The sequence below is a fragment of the Heteronotia binoei genome, chromosome 21 (genome assembly GCF_032191835.1).
Source record: "Heteronotia binoei isolate CCM8104 ecotype False Entrance Well chromosome 21, APGP_CSIRO_Hbin_v1, whole genome shotgun sequence".
Taxonomy (NCBI): Eukaryota; Metazoa; Chordata; class Lepidosauria; order Squamata; family Gekkonidae; genus Heteronotia; species Heteronotia binoei.
The window spans coordinates 37,344,003-37,366,778 of record NC_083243.1 but is presented as its reverse complement, the minus strand read 5'-3'; the positions used below and the strand labels follow the sequence as shown (position 1 = coordinate 37,366,778).

Sequence of the window (22,776 nt, the reverse complement as noted above, 5' to 3'; positions counted from 1 at the left end):
AGGTTGGTATGAAAATCAAAATCATATGAAAGTTGAATGCAGCAGCCCTAAGTCATTTGTGGATGGGCTGATTCTCACTGATTTCATTGAGATTATAATCTTTAAAATTAGAGCTCTTTGAACTGAACGAACCCAGAGAGTCCTGCCTTTTGCCATGCAAACATAGATATATAAGGAATATATAGGTAATTCAGGCATAATTCTTTAGACAAATGTTGGGGGTACCTAAGTATGTGTCATATTTCACACTTTGTTCAGAAATGGGTTAGTCTTTGATAGAAATGAAGGTATGGATTATAACTTTCAAATTTTGGCTCAAAATTTACTTTAGAGCCGAGCCTGGTAGCCTACTTACTTATTTAAAGAATGATCCTTATAATGCAGCATGGTTAACTGGAATTATGTCCAAACTCAAGCAGATAGGGATTGCAGTAGATGATTTATTCTTGTCAGATGAATTACATTGTTTTAGACATATCAAACAGAGGCTTTTAGTTTTAGAATACCACAAATTTTGTCCTGTCCAGTCTCATACATGGTCTCCTGCTTCATTGGGTCTCAACATTCAATCTGGAAAGAGATCCCATTATTTATATGACCTTGAGACTCCTTCTCAACATAAGGCTTTTATGTTGGCTAGAATGAATGCATCCCCTTCTAATGTTCTCCGTGGGAGATATCAACACGATTCTCTTCATGAGAGACTTTGTCCCTGTGGAGTGAAATTTCCTGAATCAATCCAGCGTATAATTTTTGATTCTCAGTTTTATGAAAGCCTATGTAGAAATTTGTTTGAAAATTTATCCCATGTAATCAATCTAAGAAACAAGATAATCAGTTGTTGGTTCCTATTGAATGATTTGGTAGTGGAAATCACTGGAGAAGTTGCAGATTTTTAGAGGCTATTCTGAAAATTAAATCCAATTATGTACTGTTACAAAATTGATGTTTTCATTTTTAATCATATGTAATATGATCTTAGCCTCATATGTCAATCTCAAGTATCATTCTAAATTTTTTGCTGTGTCAATAAAGGTACTGTCTGTCTGTGATATATAAGCAATAGCTGTGCAGATATGCAGTGGTTCCACCCAAAAGAAGAAAACCTATGGCAAAAGGCTTTTCCATTAGCAAAAGAAAAAGCCTCTTGTGTCTGGGGAAAGTTCCTCATGCCAGAAGAGAAGTGCCATTGTTAGCAGAATCAATCCATAGGACCTAATCCATACATATATGTATATCATCTCCAGACTTCTTTCCCCTTTCCTCTATCCCCAGTGATACCCCACATACATGGTATTAGGTATCAGTTGACCTAAAGACCAATAATTTGTATTTATTTGTGTGTGAGAATTCTGGTCTTGTATGATATGTGCTATTTCCTAAATAACTTGCTCTTCACTCCTAGTCTTTGGCCAAACTTCTTCATTTTTTTAGGGCTTAAACACCAAAAAGAATTTACCAGCAGGGGGCGCAATGCTACGCTGCTTGGAAAACATCGCCACATTTATGGAAGCTTTACCCATGGATTCCCCCAGCAACCTCTGGACCACAATCAGCAACCAGTTCCAGACTTTCTTTACAAAACTGCCTTCTGTTTTACCACTTAAGGTACAGCCTGTGTAATCTAAGCGGGGATGGGGGGCTGTCTGTGGGCTTGAGTCTCTGGGCTTTGAATTATGATTTGGCAACTGAATGGGCGGCTAAGACGGCATCTTAAATCAACACACATTTCCAGATTAAGAAAGAGTTGTCTTCCTTTTTTGAAACTATGAGCAGGGCTTTTTTTTGTAGCAGGAACTCCTTTGCATATTAGGCCACACACCCCTGGTATGGCCAATCCTCCTGGAGCTTACAGTAGGCCCTATAGTAAGATCTCTGTAAGCTTTTGGAGGATTGGCTACATCAGGGGGTTGCAGCCTAATATGCAAAGGCATTCTTGCTCCAAAAAAAAAAAATCCTGACGATGATTATATTATTGGTTTCTATACTGTGGAAGGATGAGTTGGGGAAAAGTTTTTTGTAGGTGAGGGGGCTGCTTAATGTTTGTGGCTGCCAGTTTTGGATATAGTAAAGTGGTTCTCATACTTTTGAAGTGGGATTGTAGTTTTCAGGCCCTACTTTACAAAGCAATTTCCAGCTACTTTCCCCCTCCCCAACATAAAACAGAACAACTTCACATCAGGCTGTGCCAAAGTAGGTTATAATTTAATTTTCACAGGTAGAGCAGGTAGTAGGTGACATGAAAGATCTCCACCTGAAACCCAGGAAAGCTGCTGCCAGTCTGAGTAGACAGTAGTGACTTTGATGGACAAAGGGTCTGATTCAGTAGAAGGCAGATACATGTGTTCACATTTATTATTTATAAATACATAGCTGAGCAATGGGCTGAATTTCATGACCATTTCACCTTTCATCATCAACTTCTCAGAACTTCCTCTCCCAGTTCACCTGGTTACAACTCCTCACAATTCACCTTCAAAAGGGTTATGGCCCACTTCGGGGTGGTGACTCACAGTTTGAGAATCCTTGTCCTACTATGTTCGGGTTTTTTTAAACTGTAGATTCTGAGTTGTTCAACAACACAAACCCCAAGCATTTAGAGTTTGGTTAAGTGTTTCAAGAAGGCATCCACACAAAATGGAAAGAGGGAATAGCTACTATGATACAGAACTTGATCTGTACACAGATACCCATACGCTTATCCCAATGGGGCCGAATGCTGACCTCCTGGGGATGTTTCAAATAAGGAAAATGGTGCAGAAAGGAGGGCTTGTCACCCTCATACCTTGCAAATTGAACTCCAAGGTTCCTGTTATACTCTTATTTCAATGTCTCCTACCAGCTGCAGACCAAAAGTCCTCAGGAAACTTATGAGATGTGGTCCAGGAGGCAGCAACTCAAGGGGCAAAACCATGCAAGCCACAGATCCTCCCCTGGAAGGGATTATTTACATTAAAGCCATCTTGAATTTAAATGGACAGTGGACCAATGTCTTAGTAGTGGACCTCAGAGAAGAGCATCCTGATTAGCAGCTAGTTTTGCTAGAGTTTTGCCTTTGATAATGAAGTGTATGTGGGAAGGAAGGGCCAGTGTTCTATCCCACCCCAAACCCATCAGAATAGTCTGGTGCCATCATTCCCTTTGCCTTCTTTTTAGCCTTACAGAAGCCCTGGGAGATGGGTTAGGTTGTGAGATGGTGACTGGCTCAGAGATTGGGACCAGAATCACTGTAGGACCACCTACCCCCAAACAAACCTACCTGACTGCTCCAGTCATCCTCAGAGGCCCTGCTTTGGTGCTCCCACCATCTGAGGTGAGACAGTGGCAACCCAAGGAAGGGCCTTCTTGGTTGTGGCATGGAAACTTTGGAACTCCCTCTATCATTATCATCAATGAGTGGCAGAAGAAAGGCAGCACAGAAATGTTTTAAATAATTTCCTTTCTCTCTTTCTCATCTATCTCTTTTACCTGTTTATCTAATCTAATCTAATCTAGTGAGCTACATGATCAAGTGGGGACTAGTCTCTACAATCCTAGTCAGACAATGCACTAGTGCTCTCATTAGAGAAAGGTTCTAACTTCATTCTGTATCCTTCCCATTTATCCTCAGTGTTCTTTAGATTCCAGTTTAAGAATAATGATCTGTCTGCTGAAGATTCCTACCAGCAGTGCTGCCAGAGTAAGTGCCAAAATTACATATTTAAACCTAATTTTCAGGATTTTTTCTAATGTCTCTGCAAAAAGGACATATGGTTGAGTGAAATTCTGCAGTGTCATGGAAGATACAAGCCTCAGAATCCAATTTACATTAGTCTGTGGGAGGGGTTACATTTATTATGAAAGTGGGAATTTATATTTTCCCATGACCTACCTACCTACCTACCTTGCTTCCTTGTAGACTTATTGCCTTTTTACCATTTGCAGTTTTAGTGAAGCCCTTGCTGAAATCAGAAAGGCTTTTGATCCTTAAGGGCTGTAGGATTTGGTAGCAAATATTTCTAGAGAAGGCCATGTTTTTAACACTTTTTGCTCCTAATGTGTTTCATAACTTGGGCCTGGTTCATATGTTTATGGGCATCCCATGACAATTTGCAGTTGGCCAAATGGACCAATTCCTTTGAACAGCATTGTGTGTGAAGCAATGTTGGAAGTTTTATCTGCAGAGATTGACCTGCATAACATGGCCTATGTGCACGCACAAACCACCCCTTGATGTTGCTTCAGCCAGCAAAGGATGGTTATGTCTGCATGAACTGGACATAGGAATATAAAAACTTAGCTCTAATCTGGAGGAATGGGAGAGCTATTTCTACATTTTGGTTCCTGTAAAAGTATCCGATACTTCTCATTGCTTTGGCCAGTGCTAGTCCACTGATACGAGTTATGGAAGCCGCAGTGCCAAATTCTGTCTTTCTCCCTGGGAATCTGTCAGTGGAAAATGTTCCTGCTTTCCAGGAGTTCACTTAAGGTGCTGACTGGGAAAACCCTACGTGTTGTTCAGCTGTTTGGCTGGATTGGTTTGGACAGCTGCAACCTGCCTTCCTCTGAGGGGAAAAGGTGGGAGGGGGAGAGGCTTGTTTTTAATGAAAGATTTCACAATCCAGGCCATCTTGCTGAAGGATGCAGTGGACTAAAGTTACCCTGATTTTTATTGAATTGCAGAGTCTGCTGGAACCATTCTCCAAACTGCTTAGTTTTGTCATCCAGAATGCCGTCTTCACCCTAGCCTACTTGGTAGAACTGTGTGGCTTATGTCACAGAGCTTTCACAAAGGTAACTGACTCACATTTGAAAATAGAATACCTGGAATACCCTGTATTACCACTTTCTGGCCAGACTGAAATTAAGGCAAGCTTTGTAGTGCCTGCTTTTAAAAAGAAAGGGGCGGGGGGGGGGGGATGCTTTGGTATTCTGGTGTTGAAATTTTGCTGAACAAAGTTTGCCCAAATCAGACTTAACAGAAACCCCAGAAAAGTTTGTGCAGTTATTATTTTTTAACCTCTTTGTTTCTGGATCTGGAGAAGATTCAACAAGGGAACACAAAAATATGGCAGGGGTATGTAAAGCCTACTTAATATATGTCTAAGTGGCAATAACATTGGCAGCAGCACAACATGGTGAAAGGTGGCAAGTACTCTAGGTAAAATGGCTGATAAAAATGATGCAAAAGCATAATGTAAACTATCCTATGTACATTACTACATGCAGTACATTTTTCAAGTCATAATATTTAGTGCAAGGATGTCAGATATCTGGTCCATGGACCAGAACTGGTCTGTCCTCAGCCTGGGAACCCACAGCCAAAGGGGGATATTATAGTGAGGAGCCATTGCCAATCTGACTAGACCCTGGGTGGGGGGAGAAGCTTGCAATGCCCAGCCATTTAATGTTTTCCTAGGCTCAGAGCCAGTTTGGTGTAGTGGTTAAGTGTGCGGACTCTTATCTTGGAGAACCAGGTTTGATTCCCCACTCCTCCACTTGTACCTGCTGGAATGGCCTTGGGTCAGCCATAGCTCTGGCAGAGGTTGTCCTTGAAAGGGCAGCTGCTGTGAGAGCCCTCTCCAGCCCCACCCACCTCACAGGGTGTCTGTTGTGGGGGAGGAAGGTAAAGGAGATTGTGAGCCGCTCTGAGACTCTTTGGAGTGGAGGGCGGGATATAAATCCAATATCTTCTTCTTCTTCTTCTTTATATTTTTAGTTTCTGCTGTGATCCTTATGCTTTTTCTTGATATTTTATTTTAAACATTGCATTGCCAAATCCCACTATTTCCCCCACCTTTCTGTTTTAAACAAAATATTGCAAGAGTTTTAAGCATGTTCGAATTTTGAGTTACAAATAATTGTGTTTTCAGTGTCCTTTATAAAGTTTATATCTCTGCTACCTGTCATTATATTTTATGACACACATGGCCTGGCCCCACAAAGCCCCATTTATATCAGATCCGGCCCTCGTAATAAATGAATTCGACAACCCTGGAAGATCCATGGCACATGTTATAGATTAACGGATGCATCTCAATTCTGGTACATGCAAATTGTCAAAAAATTGTTATTCAGTTTGATAGGATGTAGATAATAATCGTACATGGATAACCAGGCTAGCATGATCTAGCATTTGAGGACTTCTCTGAAAGCAACAACCTGCTGGTCCACATGTGCCAGTTGAAATATGAGGGGAAAACATTAACTGGGCCACTGCCATTCCCTGAGTATCTTCTCCATGGACCTTTTTTCTTTTTTTGCAGTAAAGCATTGTAGCTCGATTGCAGTGTTGCTTCTTTGTCTGGCCAGTGAGCCTCACAACCTCCACACCCCTGCAGTATCACACATTTTAGAGGTCAATTTTTTTAAAAATAGAAGCAGCCAGCTATTTTTATCCAGTCCCCAGGGGCAGAAATATCTCATGCTTTTCATGTCTCCGCATGACTAGGGTCCCCATGTCAATCTGATCTTTTTTTATCTGAGTTTATTTCCCCTCAAGGCACTTATCTGATTTTTCAGTGTCTGTGTCATTCTCAGCAGAGAGCATCTTTCCCTCCCTCTCTGTGCCGTTGTAACCTCAATATCATGCTTCTCCTTCAGCTGTTGTTGATATTGCACACTGGTGCATTTTGGATTTCTTATCTGCTGAAACTGCTTGTTGAATTCCCCAGCTCGGAGTCTGACTGATCACAGATGAAGTAACTTATACTGATATACAGCACTGAACTGGACATTTCCTTGTGTTAACATTTACCGTTTTCGCACACAGCTTACCTCGCAGTCACAATCCTGTTCCCTCCGCAGCGTCTGGTCGGATTTCCCACCATCTGTGCCGGAGTTACAGGAAGCGCCGCAGCTTTTGCGTAGCAAACGTAAACCGCTAAAACCCAGTTTATATTTGCTATGCAGAAGCTGCGGCACTTCCTGTAACTCCGGCGCAGATGGTAGGAAATCCGACCGGACGCTGCGGAGGGAACAGGACTGCGAGGTAAGCTGTGTGCGAAAACGGTAATTGATAGGGTCATAGTGTTGTTCACAAGCATGTGTGTGTTTGCAAAGTGCTATCAAGTCACAGCTGAATTATGGTGACCCTGTAGAGTGTTGGCTGCAATGGTGGTTTGCCATTGCCTTTCTCTGCATAGTGATCTTAGACTTCCTTGGTGGCCTCCCATCCAAATACTTAATGGGGCTGACCCTGCTTCACTTCTGAGATCTGACAAGAGCAGGCTAGCCTGAGCCATCCAGGTTAGGGCGTTCACAAGCATAGATGGCTTTAAGAAGAAGATGATGATGATGAAGAAGAAGAAGATATTGGATTTATACCCTGCCCTTCACTCTGAATCTCAGAGTCTCAGAGTGGCTCTCAATCTCCCTCCCCCATGACAAGCATCCTTTCTCACAGAAAACGCCCTTTCAAGGACAGCTTTGAGAGACCTATGGCTGACCCAAGGCCATTCCAGCAGTTGCAAGTGGAGGAGTGGGGAATCAAACCTGGTTCTCCCAGATAAGAGTCCATGCACCACACCAAACTGGCTCCCTTAAAAGGAATTCTTAATTCATTTAAAAAAAATTATTTTGGGAGGAAATTTTGGAACCACATGGGCAGAAGTCTGAGGAAAGTTCTGAATGTAGAAAAGTCTGAAGGATGAACAGTTCTAGTGGGATGGGATGAATAGCCCTTTGGCTTCTCGTACAGTTGATGTTTGCTGCCTGCCTGACCATAGCTGCCACATAACCCCAAATCCAGGTCCATCCATGGACCTAAAGGATGGGAAACAGCCATTTGACAGTAGCTTTACATTTCTATAAGCCCACTGACTTTAATAGACTTAAAAGCATGTAACTCTGCTTAAGACTGCACTGTTAGAAGCGGAACAGATTGTGTAACCTGTGCTTCCTTTTTGCCATCAAGTCACAGCTGACTTCTGATGACCCCAGGAGGTTTTCAAGGCAAGAGACATTCAGAGGTGATTTGTCAATGCCTGGCTCTGTGTTGCAAACCCTGGATTTCCTTGCTGGCCTCCTATCCACAGACTGACCAGGGCTGACCCTGCTTTGCTTCCAGGATCTGATGAGATCACGCTAGCCTAGATTGGGCATACCATGCATCATGCCAAAATGTATCTAATATATGCCCTGTGACTCTAATTGCAGAATTTGATTTTCTCCCTTCCTTTTTGTTCCATCACTTTTTGATCCATTTGCTCTATTTAGACGAACCTTTTCATGACATTTTAGGTGCTCCTGCCTTGTGTACTGGGAGAGCTTAAGACACATGATTTTCCAATATACATGGTTGCCACGTTGTGTGAGCAAGGTGATGTGGGTACTTTCAAACTGAGGCATGCATGAAAGTGTACCCATGCTGAACCTGGTTTTCCACTCACATATGTGGATGCTGGAAAATATGCCCATTGACCTATTCATGCAAAATGGCAGCTGCTCGTATTAAAAGCATCATGTATAATGTGCTCTTTCACTATGCAAGGTAGCAGTACCCAAACTGTAATATCAGAAGAGGGCTTGCATTAATAAAGCTTTGATGTTTTCTTTGATGATCAATGTTTGGGTTTTGTGGAGTGATTTTTCTGCACTGTGGTGTCTATACTGACAATAATTCTAGGGAAGATGTCTAACATCAGAATATAAGAGAGGAATTTTCTCTCATCTAAGAAAAAGTGAGATCAATAAACCGTAGGGATGTCTGGCTTATCAGCCTGAACCATAAAGAAAACAAATATACCTGTGTTTGTATGGACTGAACGGGAATGTCCCTCCCTGTCTTTTGATCTGAGTATTCATTAAGACAAAATACTCAATGGAGCAGATGTTATTGCCACAGCCCTCTTCAGTAGAACTTATTTCCTTCTATAATATAGTGGGTTCTATACATTAATGAGGCAAGGTGGTAGCGAACATGGCTCTTTTATTGCATACAGCATGGTATAGCGCTGCCTATGAAGACTGAAAACTAGGGCCGCAGGGGCCCCTATATAAACACACCCAAAGTTCCTGTGCTGCCTGTGACTGGACCATTCAAACCAGTCGGGGGCTCTTGATTGGAGCAGGGCAGCAGGATTTGGATCCTGCTGCCTATTGTTCCCGAGTCCCCCAAGCTCTGTCCTTCAGGCCCCAGTGAGCCAGGCAAGAACTCCAGTTTATAGATACAATATACAACATCCCTCCCCCCTTAGTTCGCAAGCCTAGCTGATGTAGTCATTAAGGTAGGCTGGCTTGCGATGCTCGGTGGTGGAGCGGATGCAGTTGCAGCGGCGGTGAGTGGAGGGGCTGTCACTGTATCGCTCTCAGCTGGCGGTTCCCAGGCCTCCGTGACTGCTGGTTCCACCTGAAGGGTGGGGCTCTGGGCGCCTGCCTCCGCTGCGGTCTGGTTGTCAGGACTGTAATCCTCAATGTCTACCTCAGGCTCTCGCGGGACCTCAGCTGGTCGATGTGCCTCCTTATGGCGGACCCCCCGTCTGTTGTAATCTCATACATTACAGACCTCAGCACCCTGGCAACCCTTGCCGGAATCCAAGCGGGCCTCCCCCCCAAAGTTCTTAGCCATAACCCGGTCCCCCGTATCTAGCCCCCGAGGTGCCCGGATCGACTCTGGGACATCCTGCAGGTCAAGGGCTCTGTCTGGGTGCAATCGGTCTAGTAGGGTGGCTACCCGGTGGCCCATGAAGAGTTTGGCAGGGCTGTGGCCCATGGCTGAGAAGGGGGATACTGTGATAGTAAGAATTGCAAGGCGGTCCTCCCAGTCCCCCTAGATGATGCAGCAGAGTGATTCTTTAGTCATCCGCACCATTCTTTTGGCCTGGCCGTTGGTGGCCGGGTGGAAGGGGGCTGATCTGATGTGCTTAAAGAGGTTGTGGGTGCAGAAGTTCTGGAATTCTCTCGACGTGAAGGCAGTCCCATTATCCAAGATCAGCATGTCCAGGAGGCCATGCGTGGCGCACACCCGGTGGAGGCTGCCAATGGTGGCCCGGGAGGAGGAGGATGCCACTGGGAGAACCTCCAGCCATTTTGAGTATGAGTCCACAATTAAGAAAAAAACGTTTGTTCCTGGAAGGGCCCCACAAAGCCCAGGTGCAACCAGGACCAGGGGTTTCGTGTGGATTCCTAGTGCTGCACCGGAGTCCGAGGAGCTGCCGTCTGGGTCTCCTGGCAGGGCTGGCATCAATCAAGACTTGATCGCATAGTCCGTCCTGGGTAACTGCGGGCGAGTGCCTTCATGAGCACGATACCTGGGTGGGTTTTGTGCAGCGCCATGAGGACTTGGTGTCTCAGAACCGGGGGCACCACCACCCTGTTTCCCCATAGCAAACACCCCTTATGGACAGAGAACTCATCCCTGTGGGACGCGAACTCCCTGAACTCTGGTCCCACCCGGCCCGTGGGCCATCCCCTCTATACCCAGTTCAGAACTCAGGAGTGTATTTTGTCCTTGGCCAAGCAGTGTGCAATGTCTTTCGTGTGCACTGGGCGTTCCGGGAAGGACTCTAGAAGCAGGATCTGGTATGCTTGGGCCAGATCCAGATCTTCGGACAGCAGCAGCAGGCAGCTGAGGGCATCAGCGTGGCCCATGGCTTTCCCTGGCCTGTACTGAAGACCATACTGGTACCCCGCCAAGAAAATGGATCACCGTAGTACACTGGGTGACAACATCTGAGGCGTTTGTCGGTTGGGGGTGAAGAGGCCGAGTAAGGGCTTGTGGTCCGTATGGATGGTGAAGGGCTGGCCGTATAAGTAATGATGGAATTTTTTTACTCCCGCCACGATTGCCAGGTCCTCCTTGTCTATTTGCGTGTAGTTGCGCTCCGGTTTCTGCAATGTTCTGGAGTAATAGGCCACCAGGCCAGGATGGCACCCACCCCGTAAGGGGAGGTGTCACAGGCCAAAATGACAGGCATCCATCCTTTTGTCGAAGTGCACCAGCAAGCTGTTGGATGTCAGGAGGTGTTTAACGGTCTGGAAGGTGGTGGCTTGCCGTTGGCCCCAAACCCACGGAGGCCTTTTGTCAAAAAGCCTATGCAAGGGTTCTGCTGCCGCTGCCTTGTGGGGGAGGAAGGCGTGATAAAAGTTGAGGACGCCGAGGAATGATTGCAATTCGGCTTTGTTAGTGGGGGCTGGCGCATCGCAAATGGCTGTGTTTTTGTCCTTGGATGGGCGGATCCCATTCGCATCCATCATGTACCCCAGAAAGTCTATTGTAGGGACCCCCAACAGACATTTTTCCCTCTTTACCTTGAGCCCTGCCTCGTTGAAACGCTGTAGTACAGTGCGGAGGCGACTGGCAAATTCCTCTTCCATTGCTGCGGCAATCAGCACATCGTCAAAGAATGGTTGGACCCCAGGAATCCCTTTTAAGAGATAATCTATTAAGCTCTGCAAAATTCCTGGGGCCACGCTGACCCCGAACTGGAGGCGCTTTTCCCGGAAAGCAATCCGATGTGTGACTATGGTTTTGGCCTCGGCCGTGGCGGTGCCCACCGGCAATTGCTGGTACGCTTGGACCAGATCCAGCTTCCCAAAAATTTTGGCGCCTGCTAGGGATGCTAATAAATGGCTGACCACTGGGACTGGGTAGGCGTGGTCCTGCAGCGCTTTATTGATTGTGCATTTGTAGTCTGCACAGATGCAGATGCTCCTGTTGGCTTGACTGGGGTGGCGATTGGGGTTTCCCATCGTGCGTTGGCGACCGGCTCCAGGACCCCTTGTGCCGTTAGGTGGTCTAGCTCCTCCTCTATCTTGGGTTTCAAGGCAAAGGGTACCCACTGGGCCTTTAGCTGTATGGGCGGCACGTTGGGGTTTATTTGTAACAACACGGGGGAACCCATGTATGTTCTTAGTGTCCCATCAAAAACTGCTGGGAACTCCCCACAGATGTCCTGGAAATCCATGCTGGTGGGGGTATGATGGATTCCCTCTACTCGGATCCCCAAGGATGCAAACCAAGCCTGGCCCAACAGGCTACTCAGGTCCCCTTCCACCACCAGGAAGGGAAGGTCTCTCGAAAATATCCTGTATTGCACCTTGACTACCCCGGCCCCTTTGATGCCAATCGCTCTTTTCTGGAAGTCTTGTACAAGCATGGGGGACAGGTATAGCTTAGGTTCCCCCTTGGGGCAACGTTTCTATAGGGTTTGGGCGGAGATGATGGTGTGTGTGGCCCCTGAGTCAACCTCCATTAGACAGGGGGCACTCTCAATAAAAACTGTTGTTTTGAGTTTATCTGGGGACGGCATGGGGATGTCACATACCTGTCCAACTGATATCCTCTACGATGGTGACCTCGTAGTGGCGGCCATTTTTCCGCTCTTCCGACGGTTAGCGCTCTTTCAGGTTGGTGTTGTTTTTGAGTGGCAGACCCTGGCAAGGTGACCTGTCTTCCCGCACTGGTGGCAAACGGTGTCCCAGAATCGGCAGGAGCAGTGGTCGTGGTTTCCCCCGCAACTTGCAAACGCTCGAACTGCCGCGTTTTTGGTCGCATGTTGCGGCTGTTGCTTTGCGGCAGCATGGTGGAGCTTGAGAGCGTCATCTCCCCCTGAGTCGTCTGCTTCCGAGGAGGATGAGGCGGCTTGGTGAGCCACCGCCATGTGCTCTCCCCACAATTTCTCATAAGCGGTAGTCACTTTGATCACCTTGGGGAGACCCATATCATCTTTCCCAAGCAGCTTCCTCCTCAGCGGCTTGTCCTGCAGCCCGAAAATAAACCGGTCCCTCAGTCTTTTCTCCAATCGGTGAAACTCGCAGCGGAGTGCCAGCTGGTGGAAGGCTACAATGTAGTCAACGGCAGGCTTGTTGGGCCGCTGCCTGCGCTTGGAAAACGAAGTGACGGGTCAGGACTGACGACTGTGGTGCAAAATGGGTTGTCAGGGCAGCGGTGATGTCCGTGTAGGAGGCATCCTTGAGGAGGGTGGGCGCCATTAGCCCCTGGGCTAGCTCCTGGGTGTTCATCCCGCATGAACTGAGGAATAGTGATCTCTTTTTATCCCCCACAACTCCATGGTAGTGGATGGGCTGGTCGCATTGAACTCGGGAATCGTTCCTGGCGTAGCGGCCATTGTCAGCGTTGATGGCGCATGCGTGGTGTGGAACGCCCGTACCTGCTGGCCTTGCTTACCAGGATCCCACCTTCGTCTCCACTATAATATAGTGAGTTCTGGACATTAATGAGGCGAGGTGGTAGTGAACATAGCTGCCTATTGTTCCGAAGTTCCCCAAGCTCTGTCCTTCAGGCCCCAGTGAGCCAGGCAAGAACTCCAGTTTATAGATACAATTCTAAGCACATATACAACATCTTCCCTTGTGGAACAGAACTGCTATGTCACACTGGGGAGAGAAGCTATGGAAATTGGACAGAAGTGTAAACATATATAGAGGAGGGGGCTAAATTGCCATAAAGAGTGGTTCTCCAGAGGAGACTGAAATGTATTTGCTCTTTAAGGCAAGCATAGACCTCAAAGGGTTCCCCATCCCCACTTTTGGGTTAATATGCTTGGTCAAATTGTTTTGTTTTCCAGGGTCTACTTTCTCATAGTCACTGCGAACTTTAATCTATTGTTTTCTTTGTTTTAGGAAAGGGATAAGTTCTATTTATCCCGCAGTGTCATCTTAGAATTACTGCAAGCTCTGAAATTGAAGTCACCTTTGCCAGATACTAACTTGCTGCTGTTGGTTCAGGTACATAACGAATTCTTTTCCCTTTGATTTTTTAAAAGGTTTCTCAGGGAATATTTTAATGCTTTGACTCTTCTGTGTCAAAAAGCCCCCCCTGAGCTAATCAAACATCTCCAGAAGGTGTTTTTAATTTAAAACAGGGGAGTCTTGCATTGAGATTTGTAGTCACATAATACATGCTCTGCCTGCCCATTTATTTTTCCCTGTCTCATATTTTTATTCTGCTTTGTAATTACAATGGAGCACAGCCAGCTTGCAAATTAAGTTACAGCTATGGCAATAAAATAATGCATAGAGCCAGAGCTCTCTTCTGCTAGTCAAAAGGCCTGATCTCTTGCATGGGGTATGCATGAATTCTGAAGATTTTCCCTTTCCCACTACAGATCTCCCCCATGTTGCACTTTGCACTATTTCTGAGGGTCTCTCCATCTTCTAAGAGCTGCTCCGTTTGTACTTCTTTGGATGCAACAATAATGTACAAGCTGAATTATTTAGCAATTTTCTAGCTATTATTATATCCATATTAGGGGGAGCAGTTCAGTTAACTGGCTCCTTTCATGGGTATATCTGGGTCTTTGCACTTACCAGTCTCTGTGGAGGGAGAAGAGCGAGGAATACCCACTTTCCTTTAGGATGCATGGAGGAACTAAGCAGCTCAAGATAAGCTGGGTTCAGCTTGCTGGGCAAGATGGCCTTAGCCTACCCCATAACGGTCAGCTTAAAGGAGAAAAGGACCTAAGTCCAAACTTTCACCCTCTCTTTGTAGTGTCACACAATATAGCTAGCAATACACCATCACAAGCAAAGGACAGAAAATAAATTTGTTGTGTTGACAATAACCCAGAAACTGGCCATAATTGCTCTGTTAACTTGCACCTTGAGGCAGACTTTTATGGGGTGGTTTGCCATCGCCTTCCACGATCTTCTACACTTTACCTCCAGCAAGCTGGGTACTCATTTTACCAACCTTGGATGGGTGGAAGGCTGAGTTAACCTTGAGCTGGCTACCTGAACCCAGCTTCTGCCGGGTATGAACTCAGGCCGTGAACTGAGCTTGGAGTGCGGTACTGCAGCTTACCACTTTGTGCCACGGGGCTCCCTATAGCAGCTCCTACAAATGGTCAAAATCTCTAGGCTCTGGTATTATTGTTCATCCACACCTGCTCTGAGCCCTGGAGGATTCAGGCTGCTGCATAACTGGGAATGAAACCACGCCAAGATGTTGTGCACTAGAGAGGCACGCACTTTTCAACACGGCAGTCTGGCAGGAGCTGTTCTCCATGGCGGAACGACTGGGCTGGCAATCACTAGCACTTAATCGCTTTGAAATGACAAGGAGCTGAAATGGAAGTGACCAGGACGGCCCAAGGCGTGAGGCAGAGCTCTGCAGACTTGCTCCTTGGGTCATGCACTGTTCCGTATGACTGACAGCTTCTTTTTCCCTATGATGTGCCTAGCACAGCACTCAGGCATATGTTTCTGCGAGTCGTCCTTTCTCATAGCTGAGACGCGCTTGTCAGAGAAAATAAGCAGTTGTCAGAAGAGCGGAAAGTAATCTTGATGTTTTGAATTACACGGGGTTTAGACTTTCCTTAAAAACAGCTATTATTATATCTATTAGGGGGAGAAGTAGAGAAAAGGAAAAGAGGTCTGCAAGTTACAATTTTGCTCAATCCTCATTTAATTAATGGGGGGGGGGGGAGCGTAGTGTTGTTTCTTACAAGGAAGGGGAGAGGGGATTTCTGTGTTAAGGGGGTGGATGCCAGTGTAGCAAACCTGCACAAAACAAGAGAGGAAAGACAATTACTGTGGCACTGCCATGCTTTGGAGGTGACCTGGACCCTCCTGTGGGGTTTGAGCTTCTCGGGAAAAAGAGAAGTATCTGAATCCCCCGTTCCCCAGACTGACCCCATCTATTTAGATTATTAGAAGGGGGGAACAAAATGAGGTCTTTGTGATAGTTCTGGGTCTATAGAGAATTTTGAATGTATGTACCCCCTTTTAAGTTCATGGACCGCCCCCTCCCCCCAAAAATCATTGTTGTACTATTAGTATATGTTGGTTGAGAAAACCCGTAATGAAAAAAGAAAACTTGTAATGAATTCAGTAATGCTTTTAAATGAATATGTGTTTTGTTAATCATAACTGCTTCGACATACATTTGAAAATAGTAATGTGTGTATGTGTGAGACAAATGATTTATTTGAAAAATGGGAGTAACTTTGGTTTTAGTTAAAATGGAAAGCGGAACTTGGAAGTCTCCTTTGACATTGGTCTACTGTGTAAGAGTCCATGACAACTTATGGGTTCATTCAGATTCACTGTGTAAAATCTGAATTCTCCTTCTAGTTACAAATAATTTTTAATTGAGGCAGCTGACTTTGAAATGGGCGGGATGTATTATCTCTGTTTTTAATTCTCCATTGCTGCTAAAAGCAGTCAGTGTACAATAACATGAGGACTAAAAGACTAGGAAAAAGCAAAATGAGCAAGAAGGCTAAATGGTGTAAACTGGTGTGAAAAGCTGCATTGTTTGTCTGCCACTTTTGTCACTCAAGTTGCTCAGTTAGCATGCATGGTTCTCCCCTCCTCCATTTTGTTCCCACAACAACTCTGTGAAGTAGGTTAGGCTGATTGGCTATTGGTCACCTAGCAAGCTTCATAGTTGAGCGGGGTTCTGAACCCAGATTTCACCATTCCTTTGCTCCATTCCTTACACCTAACATTGGCTGGTTTGGTGTAGTGGTTAAGTGCACAGCCTCTTATCTGGGAGAACCAGGTTTGATTCCCCAGTCCTCCACTTGCAGCTACTGGAATGGCCTTGGGTCAGCCATAGCTCTCGCAGAGCTGTCCTTGAAAGGGCAGCTTCTGGAAGAGCTCTCTCAGCCCCACCTATCTCACAGGTAGTGTTGCGGGGGAGGAGGGTAAGGGAGATTGTGAGTCACTCTGAGATTCAGAGTGAAGGGTGAGGTATAAATCCAATATCATCATTGTCTTCTTCCAATGAAAATGCTGAGATTGTCACAATGGTACCAGGTTTGCATGTTACGAAACAAGCTTTGATTGCAAATCCTCCTGCACTTTAAACTGGGAGTCACAGAAACTTTCATTTTTATATCATAAAGCATTTTTTAAAAAAAAAACACACCTATTAATTAGCTTGTTGGCAGGAGTGGCTATGAATAACGTTGTTTTTCATGCAAGGGAACCACTTGTGTCCAGCAAAACTGGTACACCTGTAAGTAGAGACTTGATTTAATAACATTATCATTTACCAATGATTGCATTCTGCCTCCCCCCTCCCCAACAAAATTGGTGATTTTTTAAATTTCTCATTAGTTTGTTTGTGCAGATGCTGGAACAAAACTAGCTGAGTCAACGATCTTGCCCAAACCGATGATTGCTTCTGTACCTGGAGTAAGTATCAAAACAAATGCCACCCCTGGTTTGCTCTCCAGATATCTCTAACAATCTTTAGCATCTTAACATGGAAATTTAATGGTTAAAACCACCAAGGCTATAATGCTAAGACAGGGGAGCGGCAGTAGGACAGTACTTTTCTGTTGGAGAAAGTACTTTTCTCCCTTTCTCACAATACAAGAACTCAATGAAATTGCTGAACAGTCGGGTTAGAACTGATAAAAGGAAGTACTTCTTCACCCAAAGGGTGATTAACACGTGGAATTCACTGCCACAGGAGGTGATGGCAGCTACAAGCATAGACAGCTTCAAGAGGGATTTGGATAAGCTTATGGGGCAGAGGTCCATCAGTGGCTATTAACCACAGTGTATTGTTGGAACTCTCTGTCTGGGGCAGTGATGCTCTGTATTCTTGGTGCTGGGGGGGCACAGTGGGAGGGCTTCTAGCCCCACTAGTGGACCTCCTGATGGCATCTTGTTTTTTTGGCCACTGTGTGACACAGAGTGTTGGACTGGATGGGCCATTGGCCTGATCCAACATGGCTTCTCTTATGTTCTTAGAACCAGTCCCAGACCATCCCAAGAAAGGTGTGCCCATTCTGTGCTGTCACTGGCTGTCCCAGCCAGTGCCTGTCACCTATGGTCACAGTCATGCCAAGCCCCTGCAGTGTGTTAACACCTCCTCATTGGATCATCCTATGCAGTTGCTTGGTTCGCTGTGCTGGAGAACTGACCCTGAGCAGCTATCAAGTAACTGTTTCCTTAGAAGCTGTGAGCATTTTGTGGACACCTCCCCAATATCTCTGCAATAGGTCCCCATCATTTGCCATACTCCTTTTTGTTGTTGTTAGAAATAAAAACAGAGTCTTGTGGCACTTTATAAACAGTTTTATTGATGCATAAGCCTTGGTGGGCTATATTTTGATCCCATCTAGATTTTCACGGGTGCAAGAGGGAGGGTGATTTTAGCCAGCAGGATTCTGATTCCTCACAAGCTATTCCTATGGGTCCCTGATCCCCAGGAACAGCATTTCAGAGTGTGTTTTGGGCTGCCACTGGAGGGAAGGACCTTGAAAATCGCCCCCCTTTGTGCACTCAGGAGTCTTGTGGCACCTTAAAGCCTAACAAGTCATTATTCAGGCATAAATGATTGTGGTCTGGAGTCCATGTAATAAGCTTCAAAGGGGACTTGAGTGCCATATAAAAGCTTATGCCAGAATGCAAAGTTGTTAGTCTTTAAGGTGCCAGAACCTTGTGGCTTTGGAAGAAACGATGGTGGGGGATTATCCCACTTGCAAAACTGTGTTTAGAAGCATGGGAAGAAACAGAGTCAAAAAGAAGGACAGTACTCTCTGCCTCCAGATCAAGCCATTGATATTCAAGAGGCTGGCAGACAATACCCTTTTTATCATTCCGTCACTCAGTTTTGAAAGAAACAGTGTGTGGAATCCCTTTCTCCAGTCACATTGGAAGACGGAGGACATTTGACAGGGCTCTCTATGACCTTATTTTTTTTTACTGCCTGTTGTCCTGTCAAATGAATTGACAGGATAGCACTGAAGCAGACAGAAGGTGGTGTAGTTCACCTCCACGTAATTTTATATTAACATAGAGAAATGAGAAGCACTTGGGGCAGCTATCTCTTCCTCCCTGCCCTATAATTTCAGCAAATAAAACAGAATTTGTTTTGTTTGGATCCAAAACATCCTATCAAAAAAGGGTAACTTGTTATCAGGATGCAGAGTTGGTTGCCTCAGGTAGGGCGGGGAGCCAGGTCTAAATATTTTGATGCAGAATTGGCCAGGAACATTTTAATTTCTTCTTTCTTTAAAATTTCAATAATTGGTAGTTACTCCTCTCAGGTAAAAAAGAGCTGAAGAAAAAATCCACACCCCGTTTACAGTCAGTTGTATTGTTACCCCTGTGGCTACACCATTGCAGTTCATCTGGGAATTGTAATATGTCTGTTATATTACTCAGTTGCATATGAAGATACTCTGCATTGTCAAAAGGCTGTTTTCTTTTCTTCTACAACCTTTCATATTCTCCATTAGCCAAGAGCACCTTTTTGACTCCACATGATATAGACTACAGGGGTGAAATGTCTTCCTGCTGGAGCCTAATCTTTGTCCCCCAGTGTTTTGAGATGCTCTTCTTTGGGTTGGTTGGCTGTGAAGGTACTCTGAATCTGACTGTTGTGACTTGGTATTCTTTTTTTCTATGTTTTAGTGTGGGACAGCAGCAATGGAGTGCATGAGGCAATATATTGGGGAAATACTGGACTTTATTGCCGATATGCACACCTTGACTAAATTAAAGGTGAGTATAGTGTCCAGGTACATCAACAGTGTCCATGGTATGTGACCATGAAATGTGTTTGTTATGTGCATCAGCCTGATGAGTAAGCAGTGGCATTTTGTCTATCTTTCTGTCTGAAATGTTTGTGTCTCACCTTATTTGCTGAAAGACAAGACAGCTAATAAAGCAATGTCAAAGTGTCAGGACACAAAACATTAGCAAGGTTTTTAAATGCACAGTGTTTAAAATTTTTTTTAAAAATGAATGCACTCTTTTTCATTTTTTTTGCCAGCAGAAGAGATGGTTGGCTCTCATGACTTGCTCCTAGTTTTGCTGGGCCCCAAGCAGAGTGTGTCCAGAGCCCTCTTTGCCCACTCCAGGCCCCCTTCTCACCCACCTACCTGTGTGTTCCCCACCTGCCTGTGCATCCTTTTCCTGCTTGTAAATTTTCCTTTTTTATCTCAGACAACATTGGGCTGTGCATGTACCTGGGAGTACTCCCATTGTGGCCACGAGGAGTGCCACTGCTGTGCGCTTCCTGCATACACTTAGAGAGCCAGTTTGGTGTAGTGGTTAAATGTGTGGACTCTTATCTGGGAGAACCAGCTTTAATTCCCCACTCCTCCACTTGCAGCTGCTGGAATGGCCTTGGGTTAGTCATAGCTCTCACAGGGTTTGTCCATAACGTTATTGATTTCACCATTTGTATAAATAGGGAGTTGCCCCAAAAGGCCAGCACAACCATGTTTTAACTTTAAAAGGGGTAAATTCTCTGAGATGAGGAGGCATGTGAAGAGGAAACTGAAAAGAAAGGTAAATACAGTCAAAACCGTTGGGGAAGCTTGGAGGCTATTTAAAACTACAATCCTAGAAGCTCAGATAAAATATCTACCACAAGTTAGGAAAGGCACAAACAGGTATAAGAAAAGGCCTGCATGGTTAACAAACAAGGTAATGGAAGCTGTAAAAGGTAAGAAGAACTCCTTTAAGCGGTGGAAAGCTAGTCCAAGTGCGATTAATAAAAGGAAACACAGACTGTGGCAAATCAAATACAAGACTGTGATCAGGCAGGCAAAAAGGGACTATGACGAGCATATTGCAAAAAACATAAAGACCAACAATAAAAATTTCTTCAAATATATTAGAAACAGGAAACCAGCCAGGGAGGCAGTGGGGCCCTTGGATGACCAAGGGGTAAAAGGATTTCTGAAGGAGGATAGGGAAATGGCTGAGAAGCTGAATGCATTTTTTCCTTCCGTCTTCACTGTGGAAGACGAGAAGTGTTTGCCCACTCCAGAAACACTAATTTTGGAAGGGGTGCTGAAAGACCTGAGTCAGATTGAGGTGACAAGAGAGGAGGTCCTACAACTGATTGACGAATTAAAAACTAATAAATCACCGGGTCTGGATGGCATACATCCAAGAGTTCTGAAAGAACTCAAAGTTGAACTTGTGTCTCTCCTGACAAAAATATGTAATCTTTCATTGAAATCTGCCTCCGTTCCTGAGGACTGGAAGGTAGCAAATGTCACCCCCATCTTTAAAAAGGGTTCCAGAGGAGAGCCGGGAAATTACAGGCCAGTCAGTCTGACTTCAATACCGGGAAAGTTGGCAGAAAGCATTATCAAGGACAGAATGAGTAGGCACATTGATGAACACAAGTTATTGAGGAAGACTCAGCAGGGGTTCTGTAAGGGAAGATCTTGCCTCACTAACCTGTTACAGTTCTTTGAGGGGGTGAACAAACATGTGGACAAAGGGAACCCAATAGATGTTGTTTACCTTGACTTCCAGAAAGCTTTTGATAAAGTTCCTCATCAAAGGCTCCTTAGTAAGCTCGAGAGTCATGGAGTAAAAGGACAGGTTCTGTTGTGGATCAAAAACTGGCTAATTAATAGGAAGCAGAGAGGGAGTATAAATGGGCAGTCTTCGCAATGGAGGACAGTAAGCAGTGGGGTGCCGCAGGGCTCAGTACGGGGTCCCATGCTCTTTAACTTGTTCATAAATGATTTGGAGTTGGGAGTAAGCAGTGAAGTAGTCAAGTTTGCAGATAACACTAAATTGTTCAGGGTGGTGAGAACCAGAGAGGATTGTGAGGCACTCCAAAGGGATCTATTGAGGCTGGGTGAGTGGGTGTCAACGTGGCAGATGAGGTTCAATGTGGCCAAGTGCAAAGTAATACACATTGGGGCCAAGAATCCCAGCTACAAATACAAGTTGATGGGTTGTGAACTGGCAGAGAATGACCAAGAGAAAGATCTTGGGGTCGTGGTAGATAATTCACTGAAAATGTCAAGACAGTGTGCGATTGCAATAAAAAAGGCCAACACCATGCTGGGAATTATTCGGAAAGGAATTGAAAACAAATCAGCCAGTATCATAATGCCCCTGTATAAATCGATGGTGCAGTCTCATTTGGAATACTGTGTACATTTCTGGTCACTGCATCTTAAAAAGGATATTATAGCATTGGAAAAAGTGCAGGAAAGGGCAACTAGAATGATTAAAGGTTTGGAACACTTTCCCTGTGAAGAAAAGTTAAAACGCTTGGGGCTCTTTAGCTTGGAGAAACGTCTGTATGCCATCCAGACCCGGTGATTTATTAGTTTTTAATTCGTCAATCAGTGACATGATAGAGGTTTACAAGATTATGCATGGGATGGAGAAAGTAAAGAAAGAAGTACTTTTCTCCCTTTCTCACAATACAAGAACTCATGGGCATTCAATGAAATTGCTGAGCAGTAGGGTAAGAACGGATAAAAGGAAGTACTCCTTCACCCAAAGGGTGATTAACATGTGGAATTCACTGCCACAGGAGTTGGTGGCAGCTACAAGCACAGCCAGCTTCAAGAGGGGATTGGATAAAAATATGGAGCAGAGCAGCTTCTGGGAGAGCCCTCTCAGCCCCCACCCACCTCACAGGGTGTCTGTTGTGGCCGAAGAAGATAAAGGAGATTGTAAGCCACTCTGAGACTCTGATTCAGAGAGAAGGTCTGGGTATAAATCTGTGGTCTTCTTCTTCTTCCCCATTAATTGCGCAGGGGGTTGGACTAGATGACCCTTGGGATCCCTTCCACCTCTTTGATTCTATGTGTAGTTAAGAGCATGGATAGTAGAGGACTAGCAAGTATAAGTGGGTTTAGTGGCTTCAGGTAGCCAGCTCAAGGTTGACTCAGCCTTCCATCCTTCTGAGGTCGGTAAAATGAATACTCAGCTTGCTGGGGGTAAAGTATAGATGGCTGGGGAAGGCAATGGCAAACCACCCTATAAAAGTCTGCCAAGAAAATGTCCTGATGGGATGTAACCCCATGGGTCAGTAACAACCGAGTAACAACCTTTACCTTTAGCCAGTACAAAAGGGAAGAGGAAATGTGCAGGTGTACTGACTGGCCC

At 45.1% G+C, this 22,776-nt stretch overlaps 1 protein-coding gene across 5 annotated transcripts in view; it reads left to right on the top strand.

Annotated features, from left to right (window-relative positions):
- UNC79 (unc-79 homolog, NALCN channel complex subunit) overlaps window positions 1-22,776 on the top strand; it is a 160,987-nt gene that overhangs the window by 120,535 nt on the left and 17,676 nt on the right. For all 5 annotated transcript variants that reach the window (XM_060261829.1, XM_060261828.1, XM_060261827.1 and 2 more), the window contains 6 exons: window positions 1,435-1,608; window positions 3,611-3,679; window positions 4,663-4,773; window positions 13,564-13,668; window positions 17,005-17,082; window positions 19,315-19,404. In XM_060261829.1, coding sequence (XP_060117812.1) covers window positions 1,435-1,608; window positions 3,611-3,679; window positions 4,663-4,773; window positions 13,564-13,668; window positions 17,005-17,082; window positions 19,315-19,404 — 627 coding nt within the window. The remainder of the gene's footprint in view (window positions 1-1,434; window positions 1,609-3,610; window positions 3,680-4,662; window positions 4,774-13,563; window positions 13,669-17,004; window positions 17,083-19,314; window positions 19,405-22,776) is intronic.